At 45.7% G+C, this 23,942-nt stretch overlaps 1 protein-coding gene across 2 annotated transcripts; it reads left to right on the top strand.

The window, feature by feature from the left end:
* The first annotated feature begins 2,067 nt into the window (after positions 1-2,067).
* LOC124133351 (GTPase Era, mitochondrial-like) lies at positions 2,068-23,581 on the top strand. Of its 2 annotated transcripts, XM_048401167.1 has the most exons (11): positions 2,068-2,203; positions 3,288-3,506; positions 4,826-4,953; positions 8,749-8,826; positions 10,029-10,075; positions 12,572-12,633; positions 13,645-13,757; positions 15,664-16,101; positions 19,134-19,283; positions 20,860-20,940; positions 22,663-23,581. In XM_048401167.1, exons 1-11 carry the CDS (start codon positions 2,116-2,118, stop codon positions 22,879-22,881), a joined length of 1,623 nt encoding a protein of 540 aa, XP_048257124.1. In that variant the 5' UTR covers positions 2,068-2,115; the 3' UTR covers positions 22,882-23,581. The 2 variants fall into 2 exon arrangements, with proteins under 2 accessions (XP_048257124.1, XP_048257125.1); XM_048401168.1 differs by lacking the exons at positions 19,134-19,283; positions 20,860-20,940; positions 22,663-23,581 and adding an exon at positions 18,446-19,108.
* Positions 23,582-23,942: the final 361 nt, after the last annotated feature.

Below are 23,942 nucleotides of genomic sequence, written 5' to 3'. Positions count from 1 at the left end.
AAATAACTCTATTTAAACAATGGTAAATAACTCTATATAAACCCTGGTAAATAACTCTATTTAAACACTGGTAAATAACTCTATTTAAACAATGGTAAATAACTCTATATAAACCCTGGTAAATAACTCTATTTAAACAATGGTAAATAACTATATTTAAACACAGGTAACTAACTCTATTTAAACGCTGGTAAATAACTTTATTTTAACACTGGTAATTAACTCTATTGACACACTGGTAAATAACTCTATTTAAACACTGGTAAATAACGCTATTTAAACACTGGTAAATAACTTTTTAAACACTGGTAAATAACTCTATTTAAACAATGGTAAATAACTCCATTTAAACACTGGTAAATAACTCTATTTAAACCCTGGTAAATAACTCTATTTAAACACTGGTAAATAACTCTATTTAAAACTGTTGAAAGTATGATCGGCAGCTGAAATTTGAAAAAAACCCGATTGAGGTTGTTTTTTAAACCGAAGGAGTATCCTGGGACTGATACGGTGAAGGGAGAGGTGTCACAAGTTTATGTGATCATATCAATCATCTTGGGAGTTTTTATTGCAATTTGTTAACGGATTGGGATGTGAGAAAACAAATTATTCTTAAAAAGATAATTTATTCCCCAAATGAGATGTCCGTGAAGCAAATGAAAGCAAAAAAGCCCTTGGATTATTCATTTGAATTTGAAACTTTCCGCTTGCGTTATCTACATCGAGAATAACGGCAACGTCTGAGACCTGCGTCACTTCGGGCTTTCCTCCCACATTAATCTGACACGCCGTGATATAACTGGAATACATTTAAGTGCGGCGTTAAACACAACTCCCTCACTCCCTCACTCACTACAACAACGGCAACGACACGGTTAAATGGCTTGCTTCTATTATGTACGACTACGCAAGGTTGTTCAAATCAGTCGAGTTCGCCCCCAATGCAGCATGGGTTCAAGGCTGGGTGCCCCATCGTCATGTGGCTGGGTTAATGATAAAAACGCTATACAATGTAACCAACTCACTCTAACAGATACGAGGTCAATTTATAAACTATATAGTGCATTGTACTTTTCTCTTTTGAGACATTTAGTTTGTATTATTTGGTTTACAAAAAGATTGGCCTAAAATACAATGTAGGTTATAATTATAAACTTCCAAATTAGAACTGCTGCTTATGAATGAAAAACAATCACGAAAGTACGATTGCAAACTAATACTGAATTATGATTGATTGTTTTTCTTATTGTTAGCATAGAGTTTTTAATAAATATTATTCATAATTTCTTACGAACAGCGTTGAATAAAACCCGTGGTAATTTTCATTTCAACTAATTGTAAAACAGAGTCAGTCAAAGTAGAATTGTCGAAAGTACTTTAAAAACTAATTTAAAGTGTTTTCGGCGGGTGGGGGTTCGGTCTTGTAAAACAACTAAAAAAATAGGTCTAATGGCATTCTTTGTCCGTTTCAGAATATTCTCCCTGTACCGGATGCAAATTGTATGGGGGGTGGGGCATGGTGACTTCACAATAATCATTTTGTTATATTGTCTACAGGCCGCCTTAATATTGCTGACGGCAACGTGAAACATTATTGACTGACTGACTGACTCACGCAGTCATATACTCACTCACTCATCTACGCAGGCATGTATTCACTCACACACTCACTCACTCACTCACTCACTCACTCACTCTACGTATTTGCAAATTGGTTTATTGCTTTATCATTCAACCAGTAATTATTCTGGTAACATTTGGTACACTATACACTTGAGTAAATTATCTTCGCTACTGTGAAATAAATATACAAGAAATAAGCAGTGGTTGATGGAGGACTTCACGCCTCCTTATGTCACATGTGGAGATGATGTATTTCCGTCTGCTTGTTTCATGACAAGGGCTTAGGAAGAGCTTAGTTGGCTGATTTCACACAAATCCTTTCTAGAAATGAATAAACTATAACGTGGGCCAATGATCGATTGATATAAACAACATCTATGCCACATGTTTGGAGCGTCTGGTAGCATTTTTTGATCGTTACACGTAAATTACCATGTGATGTGGTGGTGGTGGTCAAAGGGGGGTAACTCACAATGACAATATTTCAAGATGGCGGCGCCCATGCGAAGCATGGTAGTGCGAAGTAGATTGACGAGTATTTTGTCTTCAGTAGAAGCTGCAGTATGTATAAATCGATGTAAGTCCCTGACCTCGTTAGCGTGTTCATTATAGCTGAATGTACCTAATGTTTTGAGATACAGTAAAATTAAACAGCCTTGAGCTAGACATAAGTAGATTTGGTCATTTTCTGCGGTGATTTTCACGAACGGAATATTATCTCGTCATAGTTTATCAGCCAGGCGTAGTTTTACTATGCGATTTTATACGATTGGTGGAGAAGAATTGACACTTGAACTGAAATTAACATAACACAGCCTATGGCGAGTACATGGTGTATCCGTTATACTCCACAAGATCATCAATGAAGCGCTCGTAAAATCAGATTATCGTAGTCAAAATATTGAGATATATAGGCTTGGTAACCTTGTGTCAGTCATAGGGATGTTGTATTGTGAAAATATTGAAATCACCTCAAAACTCAATCCATACCATCATGGTAATCTCGGCAATGTAGCATTTTTACTCCCTGATGACAGTAGACACTCAGGAGTCAAGACAGACAGACAGATCAACCTCTTCTGAATGTAGACCTACATTTCAGGGTGACAGGAAAAATAAGATAGCTTTTAGAACTGTGTCATTTTTATTGCCTCCCCCAGATAGTTGTGATACATTTGGACCACCCTCCTCTTTTCCCCAAAATATTAAGGTTGGGATGGGTGGGTTGTCATATAACAGAAATGTTCAAACTGTTGCTTGCTTGCCAGCTTTCATGTTTGTTTATTTGTTTGTCGTCTAATGCCACACTTGTAAATAATCAAGTCCAGACAGTCCATTGATACGGGTTCGATTCCCGACATGGGTACAATGTGTGAAGCCCATTTCTGGTGTCCCTCGCCTTGATATTCCTGGAATATTGCTAAAAGCGGCGTAAAACTATACTCACTCACTCACTCACTCACTGATTGATAGTGTGAGAAACAACCACTACATTGGGGTACAATGACACACAATCAACCAAGCCACCGACTGACTGAGACTGACCCCCTAACCTATTTTGTCCCCTTTTATGACCAGCATAGGTTGCAGGGGACCTATTCTAACCCCGAATCCCCTAATGCAAGTAATATGTTAAAACGTGACTGTTGTCTTTATTTCAGCTGTGACATGGTGCTGTATGCAGTATCACTATGCACGGAGACATCTCACAACCCAGGCAGGAGGGACAGGATCATTAACACCGACATCTGCGATAGCCGATTCTGCAGCTTCAACCGCACCAAACCAGTCACCGCGGCCTAGCGACATTCCTGATGTTCAGCAAGCCAAAGATCACATGACGTCAGGACAACAACAACGGGATGTTAGCATGACGAAAGGTAGGAAGTACCAAGTGCCAGCGGTTGATGGGTACCCGGTAGGATGAGAGGGGGACTGTTAACCTTCTAGCGTCTCACCCAGCCTGGGTTGTATTCTCCCCAGGCGGGGTACGGGTGGCCTAAGGCGCCGCGATTCGCTGTGCAGATTTGCGTCCCTTGGACACGCCAGAAACCTATGATTGTGGGTTCGAATCCTGGTTCACCACGATTATGTTTCTAGCTTTGTCAACGCCATACCGGTGCTCGTGGGTTTCACCGTAGTGGTAAACGTCTGAGACCTGCATCACTTCGGGCTTTCCTCCCACATCACACCGTGATATAACTGGAATACTGTTAAAAGCAGCGCTCAACCTTACTCACTTACTGTTCTCCCCAGGGAGCTGAGAATGTAAATCGAGTGCACACTGATCCATTGACCATGGATGCCATGCTGGCTGTCGCATGTATTCTCCAGTTCAAAAGTGCCCCAGTATAAATGTTAACATAACTCTTCAGCTTCATCACGTGATTATGAACATCAGCATCACTAATCTCATCACAAGCGACCCATGAAGATCCTGGTTAGAATAGGTCTTCAGCAACCCAAGCGACTATGCTTGTCGTAAGAGGCGACTATGCTTGTCGTAAGAGGCGACTATGCTTGTCGTAAGAGGCGACTAACAGGATCGGGTGGTCAGGTCTAGCTGACTTTGTTGATGCATGTCATTGTATCCCATTTGCATGAATCGATGCTCATGATGTCAATCCCTGGATTGTCTGGTCCAGACTCGATTACATTCGTGACCAACTCGTGTTATTCCGGGACAAGCCGAATAGCGACTCGTGCCCCTTTCGTGGCCATTTTTGCGACCGGGTTCCGTCTTAGCCCAAACGGGCATACCTAAAACAATTGTCAACTCGTTGTGTAATGGTTCACACATTTTCCCCATATAATATATATATTTCAGATGCAATTTAAAGCATTTTGGAACGTGCGGAATTATACACTATGATTGAACACATTTAACTGTGTCTTTGGTATATATATAGATGCAAAACATATGTAAAATCAAAATTATTTCTGAGGGATTCTTTGACGAAGAACTTACGCGCATTCTGATTGGTTTGTCGTATTTTCGCACATAACATTCATCGATAGGGGGACGAGTCTTCTTGCAGGTTACGGAAAGGGGCGAGTGGTGACGAATGACTTGATTATTTACAGACCGCATCATAGCTGGAATATTGCTGAGTGCGGAGTTAAACAGCAAACAAATCATCACACGCTATATTTGACTTGATATTAAAACCTGAACTCACTGTGGACATGTCCTGTGTAGATGGCCAGCACTGGAGGCTCCTCATGGAGCCAGATCAACCGCCGGGCGCCAAGGTGCTGAGGGTCGCCATCATCGGCGTCCCCAACTCTGGGAAGTCCACGCTCACCAACAGACTCATGGGATGGAAAGTGAGTTACTGAATGTTTGGTAGGATAAGAGTGTGAGTGAGTGAGTGAGTGAGTGAGTGAGTGACTGAGAGTGAGGGAATCTGGCTAGTGAGAGTTGATAGGGAGTGAGTGAGTGAGTGAGTGAGTGAGGAAGTGACTGAGAGTGAGGGAATCTGGCTAGTGAGTGTTGAGAGGTAGTGAGTGAGTGAGTGAGAGTGAGGGAATCTGGCTAGTGAGAGTTGATAGGGAGTGAGGGAGTGAGTGAGGAAGTGACAGTGAGGGAATCTGGCTAGTGAGAGTTGATAGGGAGGGAGGGAGTGAGTGAGTGAGTGAGTGAGGAAGTGACTGAGAGTGAGGGAATCTGGCTAGTGAGAGTTGAGAGGGAGTGAGTGAGTGAGAGTGAGGGAATCTGGCTAGTGAGAGTTGATAGTGAGTGAGTGAGTGAGGAAGTGACTGAGAGTGAGGGAATCTGGCTAGTGAGAGTTGAGAGGGAGTGAGTGAGTGAGAGTGAGGGAATCTGGCTAGTGAGAGTTGAGAGGGAGTGAGTGAGGAAGTGACAGTGAGGGAATCTGGCTAGTGAGAGTTGATAGGGAGTGAGGGAGTGAGTGAGGAAGTGACAGTGAGGGAATCTGGCTAGTGAGAGTTGATAGGGAGGGAGGGAGTGAGTGAGTGAGGAAGTGACTGAGAGTGAGGGAATCTGGCTAGTGAGAGTTGATAGGGAGTGAGTGAGTGAGTGAGTGAGGAAGTGACTGAGAGTGAGGGAATCTGGCTAGTGAGAGTTGAGAGGGAGTGAGTGAGTGAGGGAGTGAGGGAGTGAGGAAGTGACTGAGAGTGAGGGAATCTGGCTAGTGAGAGTTGAGAGGGAGTGAGTGAGTGAGTGAGGGAGTGAGGAAGTGACTTAGAGTGAGGGAATCTGGTTATTGAGAGTTTAGAGGGAGGGAGGGAGTGAGTGAGTGAGGAAGTGAGTGAGAGTGAGGGAATCTGGCTAGTGAGAGTTGAGAGGGAGTGATTGAGTGAGGGAGGAAGTGACTGAGAGTGAGGGAATATGGCTAGTAAGAGTTGAGATTGAGTGAGTGAGTGAGTGAGTGAGGAAGTGACTGAGAGTGAGGGAATCTGGCTAGTGAGAGTTGAGAGGGAGTGAGTGAGTGAGTGAGTGAGTGAGGAAGTGACTGAGAGTGAGGGAATCTGGCTAGTGAGAGTTGAGAGGGAGTGAGTGAGTGAGTGAGGGAGGGAGTGAGTGAGTGAGGGAGTGAGTGAGGGAGGGAGTGAATGAGAGTGAGGGAATCTGGCTAGTTAGAGTTGAGAGGGAGGGAGTGAGTGAGTGAGTGAGGGAGTGATTGAGTGAGGGAGGAAGTGACTGAGAGTGAGGGAATCTGGCTAGTGAGAGTTGAGAGGGAGGGAGAGAGTGAATGATTGAGTGAGTGAGTGAGGGAGTGAATGAGAGTGAGGGGATCTGGCTAGTGAGAGTTGAGAGTGAGTGAGGGAGTGAGGGAGGAAGTGACTGAGAGTGAGGGAATCTGGCTAGTTAGAGTTGAGAGGGAGGGAGTGAGTGAGTGAGGGAGTGATTGAGTGAGGGAGGAAGTGACTGAGAGTGAGGGAATCTGGCTAGTGAGAGTTGAGAGGGAGGGAGAGAGTGAATGATTGAGTGAGTGAGTGAGGGAGTGAATGAGAGTGAGGGAATCTGGCTAGTGAGAGTTGAGAGGGAGGGAGGGAGGGAGAGAGGGAGGGGGAAGGGAGTGAGTGAGTGAGTGAGTGAGTGAGTGAGGAAGTGATTGAGAGTGGGGGAATCTGGCTAGTGAGAGTTGAGAGGGAGTGAGTGAGAGAGTGAGTGAGAGTGATTGGACAGTGTTTCCATTTACCTGTTGTAACCCATTTTTTACTGGTAATATTAGGCTTGGACCGGTAATTCATATGACCCATAATGGGATGTCCTAAGATCTTTGTTTAGCGAGCCCTAAGATCTGATTTTAATGAGATTGGAGAGTGACTGACACTAATTGAATGAGTTAGTGAGAAAGTGCCTAAGACTGCGGGAATGAACAAACTCTATTTGTGAAACCCAAGATTGTGGGAATGTGAATGTGGTGAGTGAGTATTGTTTTACGCCACTTTTAGCAATATACCAGCAATATCACGGCGGGGGACACCAGAAAAGGGCCTCACTCATTGTACCCATGTGGAGAATCAAACCTGGGTCTTCGCCGTGAAAAGCAAATGCTGTAACCACTAGGCTACCCTACCGCCCTTGAGTGATGAAAAGGAGGACACAAATTTGTGAACAACTTCCACGTTTATTTCTTGTTTACGCAGCATGTTTACCAGTGTTTGGTGAGCCCATGATATGTTGTGTCGGGGCAGTGGGGTAGCCTTGTGGTTGAAGCGTTGCTTCATGATGCTGATGGGCGGTCGGGCAGCCTTGTGGTTGAAGCGTTGCTTCATGATGCTAATGGGCGGTCGGGTAGCCTAGTGGTTAAAGCGTTGCGGCGTGATGCTGATGGGCGGTCGGGCAGCCTTGTGGTTGAAGCGTTGCTTCATGATGCTAATGGGCGGTCGGGTAGCCTAGTGGTTAAAGCGTTGCGCCGTGATGCTAATGGGCGGTCGGGCAGCCTTGTGGTTGAAGCGTTGCTTCATGATGCTAATGGGCGGTCGGGTAGCCTAGTGGTTGAAGCGTTGCTTCATGATGCTGATGGGGGGTCGGGTAGCCTAGTGGTTAAAGCGTTGCTTCGTGATGCTAATGGGCGGTCGGGTAGCCTTGTGGTTAAAGCGTTGCGGTGTGATGCTGATGGGCGGTCGGGTAGCCTAGTGGTTAAAGCGTTGCTTCGTGATGCTGATGGACGGTCGGGTAGCCTAGTGGTTAAAGCGTTGCGGCGTGATGCTAATGGGCGGTCGGGTGGCCTAGTGGTTAAAGCGTTGCGGCGTGATGCTGATGGGCGGTCGGGTAGCCTAGTGGTTAAAGCGCTGCGGCGTGATGCTGATGGGCGGTCGGGTAGCCTAGTGGTTAAAGCGTTGCTTCGTGATGCTGATGGGCGGTCGGGTAGCCTAGTGGTTAAAGCGTTGCGGTGTGATGCTGATGGGCGGTCGGGTAGCCTAGTGGTTAAAGCGTTGCTTCGTGATGCTGATGGGCGGTCGGGTAGCCTTGTGGTTAAAGCGTTGCTTCGTGATGCTAATGGGCGGTCTGGCAGCCTTGTGGTTGAACCCTTGCTTCGTGATGCTAATGGGCGGTCGGGCAGCCTTGTGGTTGAAGCGTTGCTTCATGATGCTGATGGGCGGTCGGGCAGCCTTGTGGTTAAAGCGTTGCTTCGTGATGCTAATGGGCGGTCGGGTAGCCTAGTGGTTAAAGCGTTGCTTCGTGATGCTAATGGGCGGTCGGGCAGCCTTGTGGTTGAAGCGTTGCTTCGTGATGCTAATGGGCGGTCGGGTAGCCTAGTGGTTAAAGCGCTGCTTCGTGATGCTAATGGGCGGTTGGGCAGCCTTGTGGTTGAAGCGTCGCTTCGTGATGCTGATGGGCGGTCGGGTAGCCTAGTGGTTAAAGTGTTCGTTCGTCACGCCGAAGACCCGGGTTCGATTCCCGACAATGGTACAATGTGTGAAGCCCATTTCTAATGTCCGCCGCCGTGATATTGCTGGAATATTGCTAAAAGCGGCGTAAAACTGTACTCACTCACTCACTCGTGATGCTGATGACCTGACTTCGTTCCCCACATGGGTACAATGTGTGAAGCCAGTTACTGGTGGCCATCATTGTGTCTCTGCAGTACTGCTGAAAGCTGCATTACACTGGACTAAAAACTGTTTTTCATACTTTTGTTTTTACAGGTTTCTGCTGTGTCTAAGAAGGTTCACACAACACGAAGGAATTCAATGGCCGTCCACACAGAAGGAAATACACAGATAGTAAGTGGGGAATAGGTGGGTGGGAGAATGTTTGGGTGAGGTCTGGTTGAATAGATAGGGAATAGTTGGGTGAGACATGGTTGAATAAATAGGGAATTGTGTGAGACATGGTTGAATAAATGGGGAATTGTGTGAGACATGGTTGAATAGGGAATAGTTGTGTGAGGTCTGGTTGAATAGATAGGGAATAGTTGGGTGAGGTCTGGTTGAATAGATAGGGAATAGTTGGGTGAGGTCTGGTTGAATAGATAGGGAATAGTTGGGTGAGGTCTGGTTGAATAGATAGGGAATAGTTGGGTGAGACATGGTTGAATAGATAGGGAATAGTTGGGTGAGGTCTGGTTGAATAGATAGGGAATAGTTAGGTGAGGTCTGGTTGAATAGATAGGGAATAGTTGGGTGAGACATGGTTGAATAGATAGGGAATAGTTGGGTGAGGTCTGGTTGAATAGATAGGGAATAGTTAGGTTAGACATGGTTGAATAGATAGGGAATAGTGTGAGACATGGTTGAATAGATAGGGAATAGTTGGGTGAGGTCTGGTTGAATAGATAGGGAATAGTTAGGTGAGACATGGTTGAATAGATAGGGAAATAGTTGTGTGAGACATGGTTGAATAGATAGGGAATAGTTGTGTGAGGTCTGGTTGAATAGATAGGGAATAGTTGGGTGAGAACTGGTGAATAGATAGGGAAATAGTTGGGTGAGACATGGTTGAATAGATAGGGAATAGTTGGGTGAGGTCTGGTTGAATAGATAGGGGAATAATTGGGTGAGATATGGTTGAATGGATAGGGAATTGTGTGAGACATGGTTGAATAGGGAATAGTTTGGGTGAGACATGGTTGAATAGATAGGAAATAGTTGGGTGAGACATGGTTGAATAGCTAGGGAATAGTTGGGTGAGACATGGTTGAATAGATAGGGAATAGTTGGGTGAGACATGGTTGAATAGCTAGGGAATAATTGGGTGAGACACGGTTGAACAGGGAATTAAGAACAATTCTGTCTGTGTTGGGGATGGAGCGAGGATGCTGTTCAAAAGAAACTATGTCTCCTGCACGAAGTCACAATTCTAAAACTTGTTAAAAGAAAGTTTTGAATTAAGTCTGTCTTGTTTCGTTAAGCTGAGTGTAAGATGATATTAAATCCAAAAAGAAATTCAACTCTTTCTTTGTAATTGAGTGTTTCATTGATTACAGGTGTTCATCGACACACCTGGCATAATGCATCCCATGGAGAAGAAAAGGTACGTCACTACAGATGTGAAACCTGTAATGTTTGTTTTGTTTGTTTGTTGTTAAACGCCACACTCAGCAATATTCCAGCTATATGACGGTGGTCTGTAAATAATCGAGTCTGGACCAGACAATCCAGTGACTGACATCATGAGCATCAATCCACCCAACTGGGATACGATGGCATGCATCAACCAAGTCAGCAAGCCTGACCACCTGATCCCATTAGTCGCCTCTTACGACAAGCATAGCGCCTTTTACGGCAAGCATGGGTTGCTGAAGACCTATTCTACCCCAGATCTTCACGGGTCACTCCTGTAATGAAGTGATTTCCAAACAGAAGCACAAAGGTTATCCCAGAAGTTGCTGTGTACAGAACTCAGTTGCGAAAACAGCCACATGAGATCAGGGAATAATCAATAAATAAGATAATACTTGCCGTAAAAGGCGATTATGCTTGTCGTAAAAGGCGATTATGCTTGTCGTAAAAGGCGACTAACGGGATCGGGTGGTCAGGCTCGCTGACTTGATTGGTGCATGTCATCGATCCCAATTGTGTGGATCGATGCTCATGATATCAATCACTGGATTGTCTGGTCCAGACTCGATTATTTACAGACCGCCGTCATATCGCTGGAATATTGCTGAGGAGGAAAGCCCGAACAAACCAACCAACCAACCAATAAATAATATTCAAACACAAGTTTTCAGTTTAAGATTAAAGCAATACAATGTGTCAGATACGGGGCAGCAGCAATAAGTAACAGGCTCTATGAATACTGTAAGTGTGCTCTAGAATGTCCAGAATATAGTCACTGTCGAATGTCTTGAAGCAGGTCTGCCTCTGTTCATGAATCTGGAATAGTGTCAGACCTGCTTGACAACGGTATAAGGATCTATACTGAAACATCGCTTTTCACAGTATTAAAGAAGTTGTTATCCATAACATTGTGTCTACCTTGTCATCCGTCAACTTCTAAGTAATGCCTATCAAACAATCTGGTATAGTGTAGGCAGCTGGCAGGAATTGGGTGTTCTAAATACGCATCTAATCCCCACTTGGCAAGTAGATCAAACAAAATGTCAGGTCAGAAGAAGGACTCGAATTGCTCTCTTCATGTTAGGCCTGCTATGCCTTCTAGAACCTGGTCCATCCTGAGGTGGATGTGACGTGTTGCTCAGGGTAACCTCCCTTGGTCGTCCTGTTGCCAAGCTCCTCCTTAGCATGTGACACCGTTACACTCTCGGTAACATCGCTGCCACCAGTGTGGAAGCGGCCATTACAAGAATCTTGAAACTTGCCCTCTAACCCCAAATGTAGTAATGTTTATACTTTTGATTATGTTTTTGAAATGCCGTCACAGTTATTTTTGAAAAGGGTTCCGACTGACCATATTTCCCAGATGAATTTACCTTTTTGTTTGTTTGATTGGATTGGTTCAAGATTGCAGACGAATTGGAAAATGTCAACCAACATCTCCTTTATTCTTACTATAAGAAACATGACAGTTGTAATGAAACAGAAATTCAAATTGACAAACAAAGAAAATAATTAAAGTTCTCGCTGCCGCTAAACAAAGATCTGAGGACGCCCCATTGCGGGTCACATCAGAACGACCTTTTGTGAACTTTGACCGACCACTGAAATGAATAACAATGAGAAAGCAGCTTTCTCGAGCTTTACAGCACTCGTTTCAATCTGGCGACTTCCATTTCAGACTTTGCTTTAAAACTATGTTGTCACAGTTCTCTATTAAAAATATTAAAACTGAACAAACGACCATTCCGGAATGTCTTATGGTTGCGATTGTATGGCAATGCTTCCCACGTTCTGTGCAATGCCTCCTTCGTTCAAATGTGTATCCCACGGAAGCGAGAGATAGACGATAATTTTTACGGAATCAGTCGTACGGGCCATAACTGTCATTCAGAATAACCTGTTTTAACCTTTTCGAGGTTGCATGATTAGAAAACTCAATCCGACTGTCTCTTTCATGATCTGGTAAGCGATACTTTGATTGGTCGGGTGAAAGGTCGTTCTGACGTGACCCGTAACGGGATGTCCTCAGATCTTTGTTTAGCAATAGCGAGAACTAAGATCTGATTTCAATGAGATTGGGATCAGTTGGACACATTGTGTATTGGATTACAGCAAAGCAGATGGTTATTTTATTCCTGTCAACAGTGATATAAATGGAATATTGGTGACACAAGCAAAAAACAATATTCACTCAATCATATTATCTAGAAATATTCCTCGTCATGGAAACACATTTCACTGATGTAGTTGGGTGTTGATACTGATGAATTCAGAGCGGGGTGCATTCCCCTTTTTTCAGACACCTTTCATGGTAACTCCACCCTCGGCCACATCACTTTGTGACTTGGGTATTATATGCACCCACGTATTCAAACTCCTGGATCCGCCTCTGCTTGAGGACGAGGAATGTCAATACTGTTGAGTCTTTATTAGTGTTTTGCTAACCTTGGAACTGGGATTGTTTCAGACACGGCCTTGAGAAGAGCCACTTCCTGGACCCAGCCCGGAGTCTGGAGCAGGCAGACTTAGGTAAACAGTAGGGCTCGGACGAGTCCAAATGTACTACCCGAGTACCCACTCTATTGCCCGACCCTACCCGGGTACCCGCTGTAGGTCTCAATGAGAAAGGTACAAAATGTCCGATTTGGAAAAGTCTGCCCTGGCAAAATGTATTAAGATACACGTATAAAACGATCTGGTCATGCAAACACTGAAGTTTATTGCATGAAATTTTGTCTTTATTCAAACCTATAAAAGTCAGAAGTAATGGGTGCATAGTCAGAAAGAAATGGGAACATTAGTGACTTGAAGTGTAACCATAGAGTTTTAGATAAGTTTTGTCATTAAACAATATATCACGTGACTAACCACGGGTCAGGGTAGTCCTGTGGGTACCCGGGTCTTACTCAGCACCGATCCGACCCGGGTACCCGAGTTACCTGTCCCAACCCTAGTAAAGAGCAACAAATGAAAGTAATAACCTATTTATATAGTGCCGAGTTCCAGCTAGTTTGCTCACAGGTGTTTATTGTTATGACCCGTGAAGATCCGGATTAGAGTAGGTCTAGATCGTGGTAGAACAGGCGACCATGCTTGTCGTAAGAGGTGACTAACGGGATCGGGTGGTCAGGCTCACTGACTTTGTTGACATGCATCATTAGTAATCACTGGATTGCCTGGTCCAGACTCGATTATTTACAGACCGCCGTCATATAGCTGGAATGTTGCTGAATTTGGCATTAAACAACAAACAAGCAAACAAAACATGTCTCTAGGTTCCAAGTAAAACTACGACAGCAAGATCCTAGTGTCAACCAAATTATTATCCTTATATTGTCAGCAACTATTATTATTTACAGACTGCAGTCATATTTCTGAGATATTGCTGAGTGTGGCATTAAACAACAAACAAACAAACAAACAAAAAATTATCATTACCCCTGTCAATGTACACTTGAGTACAGTGAGTTGTCTGTGTTTCAGTGAGTTGTCTGTGTTTCAGTGAGTTGTCTGTGTTTCAGTGAGTTGTCTGTGTTTCAGTGGGAGTGTTGGTGGACGTGTCAGACGCCTGGAAGAGAGACCGCCTGGACCCGGTTGTGCTGAGGCATCTCCACCTCCGCCCACACGTTCCATCAGTCCTCATCCTCAACAAGGTACGTGGCACCAGTGGTGGTGGTTGTGTGGGTGGACGGGTGTTAGCTACAGCTATTGCAAGTCTGTGTTGTGACAGGTGTTAGCGCTACAGCTTTTGCAAGTCTGTGTTGTGGCGGGTGTTAGCGCTACAGCTTTTGCAAGTCTGTGTTGTGACAGGTGTTAGCTACAGCTATTACAAGTCTCTGTTGTGACGGGTGTTAGCGCTACAGCTATTGCAAGTCTGTGTTGTGATGGGTGTTAGCGCTACAGCTATTGCAAGTCTGTGTTGTGACGGCAGTTAGCGCTACAGCTATTGCAAGTCTGTGTTGTGACGGGTGTTAGCGCTACAGCTATTGCAAGTCTGTGTTGTGACGGCAGTTAGCGCTACAGCTATTGCAAGTCTGTGTTGTGACGGGTGTTAGCGCTACAGCTATTGCAAGTCTGTGTTGTGACGGCAGTTAGCGCTACAGCTATTGCATGTGTGTTGTGAAGGCAGTTTGCGCTACAGCTATTGCAAGTCTGTGTTGTGACGGGTGTTAGCGCTACAGCTATTGCATGTGTGTTGTGACGGCAGTTAGCGCTACAGCTATTGCAAGTCTGTGTTGTGACGGGTGTTAGCGCTACAGCTATTGCAAGTCTGTGTTGTGACAGGTGTTAGCGCTACAGCTATTGCAAGTCTGTGTTGTGACGGGTGTTAGCTACAGCTATTGCAAGTCTGTGGTGTGGTGTGGGAGTTCAAGTATATCTGAGTATGGAGTTGCAGCTAACAGGGTCCAGACTGACAAGGTCCTGGCTAACGTGGTCCAGACTAACAGGAACCAGGTTAACGGGGGTCCTGATTAACAGGGTCCTGACTAACAAGGTCCTGACTACCAAGGTCCTAACTAACAGGGTCCTGGCTAATGGGGTCCTGACTAACAAGGTCCTAACAAACAGGGTCCTGACTAACAGGGTCCTGACTAACAAGGTCCAGACTAACAGGGTCCTCACAAACAGGGTCCAGACTATCAAGGTCCTAAAAATCAGGGTCCTGACTAACAGGGTCCTGACTAACAAGGTCCTAACTAACAGGGTCCTGACTAACAAGATCCAGACTAACAAGGTCCTAACTAACAGGGTCCTGACTAACAAGGTCAAGACTAACAGGGTCCTAACTAACAGGGTCCTGACTAACAAGGTCCAGACTAACAAGGTCCTAACTAACAGGGTCCTGACTAACAAGGTCCAGACTAACAGGGTCCTGACTAACAGGGTCCTGACTAACAAGGTCCAGACTAACAAGGTCCTGACTAACAGGGCCCTGACTAACAAGGTCCTGACTAACAAGGCCCTGACTAACAGGGCCCTGACTAACAAGGTCCTAACTAACAGGGTCCTGACTAACAAGATCCAGACTAACAAGGTCCTCACAAACAGGGTCCTGACTAACAAGGTCCTAACTAACAGGGCCCTGACTAACAGGGTCCTGACTAACAAGGTCCAGACTAACAGGGCCCTGACTAACAAGGTCCAGACTAACAGGGCCCTGACTAACAGGGTCCTGACTAACAAGGTCCAGACTAACAGGGTCCTAACTAACAAGGTCCTCACAAACAGGGTCCTGACTAACAAGGTCCTAACTAACAGGGCCCTGACTAACAGGGTCCTGACTAACAAGGTCCAGACTAACAGGGCCCTGACTAACAAGGTCCTGACTAACAAGGTCCTGACTAATTGGCTGTGTAATTTGTTTATTCTTTTGATCAGAACACCTAATGATTTTTTTGTTTTCTATTTATATACAATCTAGTTTTGTTTTGCATTTACAGACACAGTTATTGATTAGGTGACTAAAAGTCAAGTACACTGTACTCCCAGTGGTCAGGGCAAGAAAAGTGTTGCCAAGCTTTTAAGTTGAAGTGTCATGACGATACTTGTGCTCCCCAGATTGACAGTGTACAGGAGAAGGAGACGCTCCTCCAGTGTACGCGATGTTTGACGGAGGGGATCGTGAACCGTACACCAATCAAAGCAACACCAATGAGACAACCCAAGAAGGAGGGGATAAACTTAAAGGAGATGTTCGACCGTTACGAACGGGATGCCATCAAGAGGGGAGCAGACCCATCTGTGACAGGTGACCTCTCCAACAGAGATGCGGACTCAGGCGTCAGGAAGCAGGACATTGAGGACGATGAAGGGAAAACAAAGTCAGAACGGTTCAAGAAACGTCACATCCTGCCTCTAGGGTCAGAGGTCAAGGACGATGATGGATTGCCAAATAAGGCAATGCGACAGAAGATCCGTCAGTCTCGAGGCTGGCCTCACTTTGACCGCGTGTTCATGGTGTCCGCGCAGACTGGAGATGGTATCAAGGAGGTCAAGGTAGGACGATGATACAGCTGGTCTTCCAGAACGAGAATAGTGTGAGAGTCAATAGGCGGATGTTGTCTGAATGTCTGACTGCCTCCGTGGCCTAGTGGATAGAGCCTCTGCCTGGTGTGCAGGAGGTTGTGGTTTGATCCCCGATAAAAAAGGATGTCAAAAGATGGTACTTGTTGTTACCCTGTCTGCGATCAGCATTTAGGGGATAAAACCAGGACTGGTCAGCTCAGAGTCTGTGTGGGGTATCCATGTTAATCTTTGTCATGGTATATCAGTGAGCTAGCACCATATTAGGACCCCACCTTAGCACAGACTGACAGTAATCGTCATTAGGGCCCCACCTTAGCACAGACTGACAGTTATTGTTATTAGGGCCCCACCTTAGCATAGACTGACAGTAATCGTTATTAGGGCCCCACCTTAGCACAGACTGACAGTAACAGTCATTAGGGCCCCACCTTAGCACAGACTGACAGTAATCGTGATTAGGGCCCCACCTTAGCACAGACTGACAGTAATCGTGATTAGGGCCCCACCTTAGCACAGACTGACAGTAATCGTGATTAGGGCCCCACCTTAGCACAGACTGACAGTAACAGTCATTAGGGCCCCACCTTAGCACAGACTGACAGTAATCGTGATTAGGGCCCCACCTTAGCACAGACTGACAGTAACAGTCATTAGGGCCCCACCTTAGCACAGACTGACAGTAATCGTTATTAGGGCCCCACCTTAGCACAGACTGACAGTAATCGTCATTAGGGCCCCACCTTAGCACAGACTGACAGTAATCGTCATTAGGGCCCCACCTTAGCACAGACTGACAGTAATCGTCATTAGGGCCCCACCTTAGCACAGACCGACAGTAATAGCCATTAGGGCCCCACCTTAGCACAGACTGACAGTAACAGTCATTAGGGCCCCACCTTAGCACAGACTGACAGTAATCGTTATTAGGGCCCCACCTTAGCACAGACTGACAGTAATAGTCATTAGGGCCCCACCTTAGCACAGACTGACAGTAATCGTCATTAGGGCCCCACCTTAGCACAGACCGACAGTAATAGTCATTAGGGCCCCACCTTAGCACAGACTGACAGTAATCGTTATTAGGGCCCCACCTTAGCACAGACTGACAGTAATCGTCATAAGGGCCCCACCTTAGCACAGACTGACAGTAATTAATTGTTATTAGGGCCCCACCTTAGCACAGACTGACAGTAATCGTTATTAGGGCCCCACCTTAGCACAGACTGACAGTAATCGTCATAAGGGCCCCACCTTAGCACAGACTGACAGTAATCGTCATAAGGGCCCCACCTTAGCACAGACTGACAGTAATCGTCATTAGGGCCCCACCTTAGCACAGACCGACAGTAATAGTCATTAGGGCCCCACCTTAGCACAGACTGACAGTAATCGTTATTAGGGCCCCACCTTAGCACAGACTGACAGTAATCGTTATTAGGGAGCAACCTTAGCAGAGACTGACAGTAATCGTTATTAGGGCCCCACCTTAGCACAGACTGACAGTAATAGTTATTAGGGCCCCACCTTAGCACAGACTGACAGTAATCGTTATTAGGGAGCAACCTTAGCAGAGACTGACAGTAATCGTCATAAGGGCCCCACCTTAGCACAGACTGACAGTAATCGTTATTAGGGAGTAACCTTAGCAGAGACTGACAGTAATCGTTATTAGGGCCCCACCTTAGCACTGACTGACAGTAATCGTCATTAGGGCCCCACCTTAGCACAGACTGACAGTAATCGTCATTAGGGCCCCACCTTAGCACAGACTGACAGTAATCGTTATTAGGGCCCCACCTTAGCACAGACTGACAGTAATCGTGATTAGGGCCCCACCTTAGCACAGACTGACAGTTATCGTTATTAGGGCCCCACCTTAGCACAGACTGACAGTAATCGTCATTAGGGCCCCACCTTAGCACAGACTGACAGTAATAGTCATTAGGGCCCCACCTTAGCACAGACTGACAGTAATCGTCATTAGGGCCCCACCTTAGCACAGACTGACAGTAATCGTTATTAGGGCCCCACCTTAGCACAGACTGACAGTAATCGTCATTAGGGGCCACCTTAGCACAGACTTATGATAGTTGTTAAAGTATTCCACCTTAACAGAGACATTGTGGTATTTCAATATATTTGAGGGCTAGTAAACTTTTGTAAGGGCTAGTTTTGTTCAAGTGGTTACTCCTACTTGTGACCAGTTCACAACATACCCTTCTATTGCCAGTATCACTCTGTGGAGATTTTGGGTTATAAGGGATAGGACTTGAATGATGAGAACAAGATCATGCTTACGTGTGTGTTTGTCCAGGACTACCTGATGTCGTGTATGTTTGTCCAGGACTACCTGATGTTGTGTGTGTTTGTCCAGGACTACCTGATGTCATGTTCGTTTGTCCAGGACTACCTGATGATGTGTGCGTGTTTGTCCAGGACTACCTGATGTTGTGTGTGTTTGTCCAGGACTACCTGATGATGTGTGCGTGTTTGTCCAGGAGTACCTGATGTCGTGTGTGTTTGTCCAGGACTACCTGATGTCGTGTGTGTTTGTCCAGGACTACCTGATGTTGTGTGTGTTTGTCCAGGACTACCTGATGTCGTGTGTTTGTCCAGGACTACCTGATGTCGTGTGTTTGTCCAGGACTACCTGATGTTGTGTGTGTTTGTCCAGGACTACCTGATGTTGTGTGTGTTTGTCCAGGACTACCTGATGTTGTGTGTTTGTCCAGGACTACCTGATGTTGTGTGTGTTTGTCCAGGACTACCTGATGTCGTGTGTTTGTCCAGGACTACCTGATGATGTGTGCGTGTTTGTCCAGGAGTACCTGATGTCATGTGTGTTTGTCCAGGACTACCTGATGTTGTGTGTGTTTGTCCAGGACTACCTGATGTCGTGTGTTTGTCCAGGACTACCTGATGATGTGTGTGTGTTTGTCCAGGACTACCTGATGTCATGTGTGTTTGTCCAGGACTACCTGATGTTGTGTGTGTTTGTCCAGGACTACCTGATGTCGTGTGCGGGACCGGGGGACTGGGAGTATCACAGCAGTGTGGTCACGGAGGATGACACGTTCCACATCGCCAGGACCTGTGTCTGGGAGAAGCTGCTGGATAATCTGCCGGACGAAATACCCTACCAGATCTACCCGGTATGTACCAGTTTTACCCGGTATGTACCAGCTCTACCCGGTATGTACCAGCTCTACCTAGTATGTACCAGCTCTACCCAGGTATGAACCAGCTCTATCTGGTATGTACAAGCTCTACCCAGTATGTACCAGCTCTACCTGGTATGTACCAGCTCTACCCGGTATGTACCAGCTCTACCCAGTATGTACCAGCTCTATCTGGTATGTACAAGCTCTACCCGGTATGTACCAGCTCTATCTGGTATGTACAAGCTCTACCCGGTATGTACCAGCTCTACCCAGTATGTACCAGCTCTACCCGGTATGTACCAGCTCTACCCAGTATGTACCAGCTCTACCCGGTATGTACCAGCTCTACCCGGTATGTACCAGCTCTATCTGGTATGTACCAGCTCTACCCAGTATGTACCAGCTGTACCCGGTATGTACCAGCTCTACCCGCTATGTACCAGCTCTATCTGGTATGTACAAGCTCTACCCGGTATGTACCAGCTCTACCCAGTATGTACCAGCTCTACCCGGTATGTACCAGCTCTACCCGGTATGTACCAGCTCTACCCAGTATGTACCAGCTCTACCTGGTATGTACCAGCTCTACCCAGTATGTACCAGCTGTACCCGGTATGTACCAGCTCTACCCGGTATGTACCAGCTCTACCCGGTATGTACCAGCTCTACCCGGTATGTACAAGCTCTACCCAGTATGTACCAGCTCTACCCGGTATGTACAAGCTCTACCCGGTATGTAGAAGCGTTTATGAATAGCGTTTGAACGAATCCCTGAACATTAGTTTGCTGATAACAGTTTAAGATTCCTGGTTGAAATAAACCCCAGTACCACTTTTTGTTGTAAGGAAGGGGGGAAACGATACAGCAAGGTCACAATATAGCGATACATCAGTCACAATACGATATTTTTCGCAATATGCATATTTACGTCTAATCACATGGAAACTTCTCAAAAGTCGCAGACACAAGTTATTTTTAGAAGTGAACTTTTTGCAATATTTGACTGACAAAAATGCTGGGGGTCTTTAAACGAGTAGTAAGTGCCATTAATATATTTTAGCAAGTATATCGACTTGGATAGATACATAAAACATGTATCATGTATGGTATTGCTGCAGGAAAACTCAAGATGCACAGACTTCATGATTTGATGTTTCCCTAACCCAATGACATAGGGGGCGGTCGGGTAGCCTAGTGGTTAAAACATTCGCTCGTCATGCCAGAGACCTGGGTTCAATTCCCGACATCAGTACAATGTGTGAAGCCCATTTCAGGTGTCGCCCGCTGTGATTTTGCTGGAATATTGCTAAAAGTGGCGTAAAACCATACTCACTCACTCCCCAATGACATGGATCATTGCTCATGCTTTCAGTCACAGATTTGCCTGATCCTTACTCGATTATTTCCAGGATGCTTAGTCTAGCTGGAATATTGCTGACTGCAGTCGGTCAATCAGTCGGTCAATCAGTCAGTTAGTTCAAATGAAATTCCTGACATACTCATCCACATCATCCACAATTCTCAAGTGAAGAATGTTATGTCCTGACTCCGTGTGTGTTTCCTGCAGGAGATCATCGTGTGGGAGGTGGACGAACACCAGAATCTGGACATTGCGATGGACATCGTGACTCAGCGGCCGTATCACTTGGTATGTTGACACAGTGTTTCAAATTAAGCATGCAGTAAAACAGTCCTTGTCATAACCCTAATGACTCATTAGTGTTATACCTCTGTTACAAATCTTGTACTTCCATTGGTTAATTCCTACTATGAGGTGAAACAATACATTTCAGTGTAAAACCCTGGAATCATGTGACTGACCTTGACCTCCAATATTGACCTGTCACATGATTAATATAGACTTGTCTGCTAGAAAACAAGATGGCATCTGGTATACAAACATATGACAGTTTGCAGCTTTGTTACTGTAATGGAACAGAGGAAGGTTTAAAGGCTTCATAAACTTTCAAGAGAATTTCGGTATAACAAAACGAATGATTACTCTGACGAGGTCAGTATACGAAAAGATGGACCCTCGGACCTGACCTCTGAGGCTGTTTGACTACCTCAGGGATCGGGTTCTCGGGTCCTTGTTTTTGCGTATGGACCTTGTCAAGAGTAATTATTTGTATAATGTTAAAGATTTAGTCCTAGTTTCAAAGAGAAGGCCTGAAGGTCTGAATGACCCCTTAATGACATTCACTGTTGACTTGGGGGCGCCGGGGTAGCCCAGTGGTCAAAGTGTTCGCTTGTCTGGCCGAAGACCCGAGGTCGATTCCCTACATGGGTACAATGGGGTGAAGCCTATTTCTGGTGTCCCCTGCCATGATATTGCTGGGATATTGCCTACGTGGCTTATCATAAAGACAACTATGTTGTTGATGCAGATAGTTGTTAGACCGGTCATCTATTATAGAGGGGCCTGGGTCAGAGGGAATCAGGGGAGGGTAATCAAAAAATATGACAGTCTGTTGGGGAGGGTCATAAGAAATGATACACATATTTGAGGAGGGTCATGAAAAAGTGGACATTTCATGTTAAAATATGAAGTGATTTTGCATTTTGGCTTTTCAGGAGGGTCATAAACAAAATGCAGGACATTGGGAGGGTCACCCAAAACTGTGACAGGCATTAGGGGAGGGTCATCCAGAACTGTGACAGGCTTTAGGGGAGGGTCATCCAGAACTGTGACAGGCATTAGGGGAGGGTCATCCAGAACTGTGACAGGCATTAGGGGAGGGTCATCCAGAACTGTGACAGGCATAAGGGGAGGGTCATCCAGAACTGTGACAGGCTTTAGGGGAGGGTCATCCAGAACTGTGACAGGCTTTAGGGGAGGGTCATCCAGAACTGTGACAGGCATAAGGGGAGGGTCATCCAGAACTGTGACAGGCTTTAGGGGAGGTTCATCCAGAACTGTGACAGGCTTTAGGGGAGGGTCATCCAGAACTGTGACAGGCATTAGGGGAGGGTCATCCAGAACTGTGACAAGCATAAGGGGAGGGTCATCCAGAACTGTGACAAGCATTAGGGGAGGGTCATCCAGAACTGTGACAAGCGTAAGGGGAGGGTCATCCAGAACTGTGACAGGCTTTAGGGGAGGGTCATCCAGAACTGTGACAAGCATAAGGGGAGGGTCATCCAGAACTGTGACAAGCGTAAGGGGAGGGTCATCCAGAACTGTGACAAGCATTAGGGGAGGGTCATCCAGAACTGTGACAAGCATAAGGGGAGGGTCATCCAGAACTGTGACAAGCGTAAGGGGAGGGTATTATTTTCTGTACATTGGAGTATCAATAACCTGACCCACCCACCCCTGTAATAATTGACTGGTCCCTTATATGTCATGTTTGTCTGATGTTCTGGGCAGCGCTCCCTGGTGGGAAGAAGAGGGGAGACAATCAGACTGATCACAGCTCAGGCGAGGCAGGAAATCATGAACGTGTTCCGATGTGATGTCCGCCTCCATCTTCAGGCCAGGATAGGCTCCAAGCTGCAGGCCAAGATGCGACAAGGCAGACCCCGGCGACAGATGCGGCCATTCAGCAGGGGAAGACATTCGGGATATGACGGACAACCAGAACCCTAATTTTCGAGTTTGTGATGTTGCTGTACATTTCTTGTATTTTGGGGGCATTTGTCCCGACTTTTGCAGAGACAAAGCAGCTATATGAGACATCTGATGGTTACCATGTGTGGCCTGGCTGATAGAATGTTGTCGTACCGGGACGTCATGGATCATAGCCCGTCAAAAACTGGTTTTCCAGGCTAAGACTTGGTTAATTACAGGTCCACGTGATATGACAGAACTATTGCTTTGTCACTCACTACGCTACATGTGTTGGGTGGTTGGTTGATGCATGTAACCGTATCCCCATTGCATGGATCAATGCTCAACATGTCAATCACTGGAGTGTCAGGTCCAGACTCGATTATTTACCCCCAAATCATATAGCTGGAATATTGCTGAGTGTGGCGTTTGTTTCGAGTTATGGCCGTGTTCCACAAAGCGATCTTAGCATTACGTTAACCATATTTCAATGTTAAAGTCTTGGCGCTAAGTTCACATTGTGGAAAGGGGACCAGGGCATCATTTCACAACGCAATCGTATCGCTATGAATGTTGTAATTCTGTCAAAGTTTGAGAGTTACGATCATCTTTTCACTAAGGTCGCTTATGTGTTATTTAGGGATAGTGCAGGAGCCTTGTGGATGGTTTGTCCATGCTCACATGTGAAGCCCATTGTGACTGGAATATTTCTAAGAGTGGCATTAAAACAATATTCACTCATCCTAACAGTTGTTGGAACTTTTGAATAAGCGGGGCGGCCGGTAGCCTAGTGGTTAAAGCGTTTGCTTGTCATGCTGAAGACCCGGGTTCGATTCCCGACAAGGGTACAATGTGTGAAAACGATTTCTGGTGTACCCTGCAGTGATATTGCTGGAATATTGCTAAAAGCGGTGTAAAACCATACTCACTCGCTTTGAATAAGCGGTGGAACCTGGTGAGGATCCAGGTCAGAAATAGTCTCCACGCTGCACCCTGTTTGTTGTAAGAGGCGACTTGAACTGGATGGGATGGTCAGACTCAGTGACTTGGTGACCCATGAACATCTGGGTTTGAATAGGTCTTCAGCAACCCATACTTGT

This window comes from Haliotis rufescens, unplaced genomic scaffold, assembly GCF_023055435.1.
Source record: "Haliotis rufescens isolate VD_foot unplaced genomic scaffold, xgHalRufe1.0.p SCAF_21, whole genome shotgun sequence".
NCBI classification, from domain to species: domain Eukaryota; kingdom Metazoa; phylum Mollusca; class Gastropoda; order Lepetellida; family Haliotidae; genus Haliotis; species Haliotis rufescens.
This window is presented reverse-complemented; position numbering and strand designations above follow the sequence as displayed.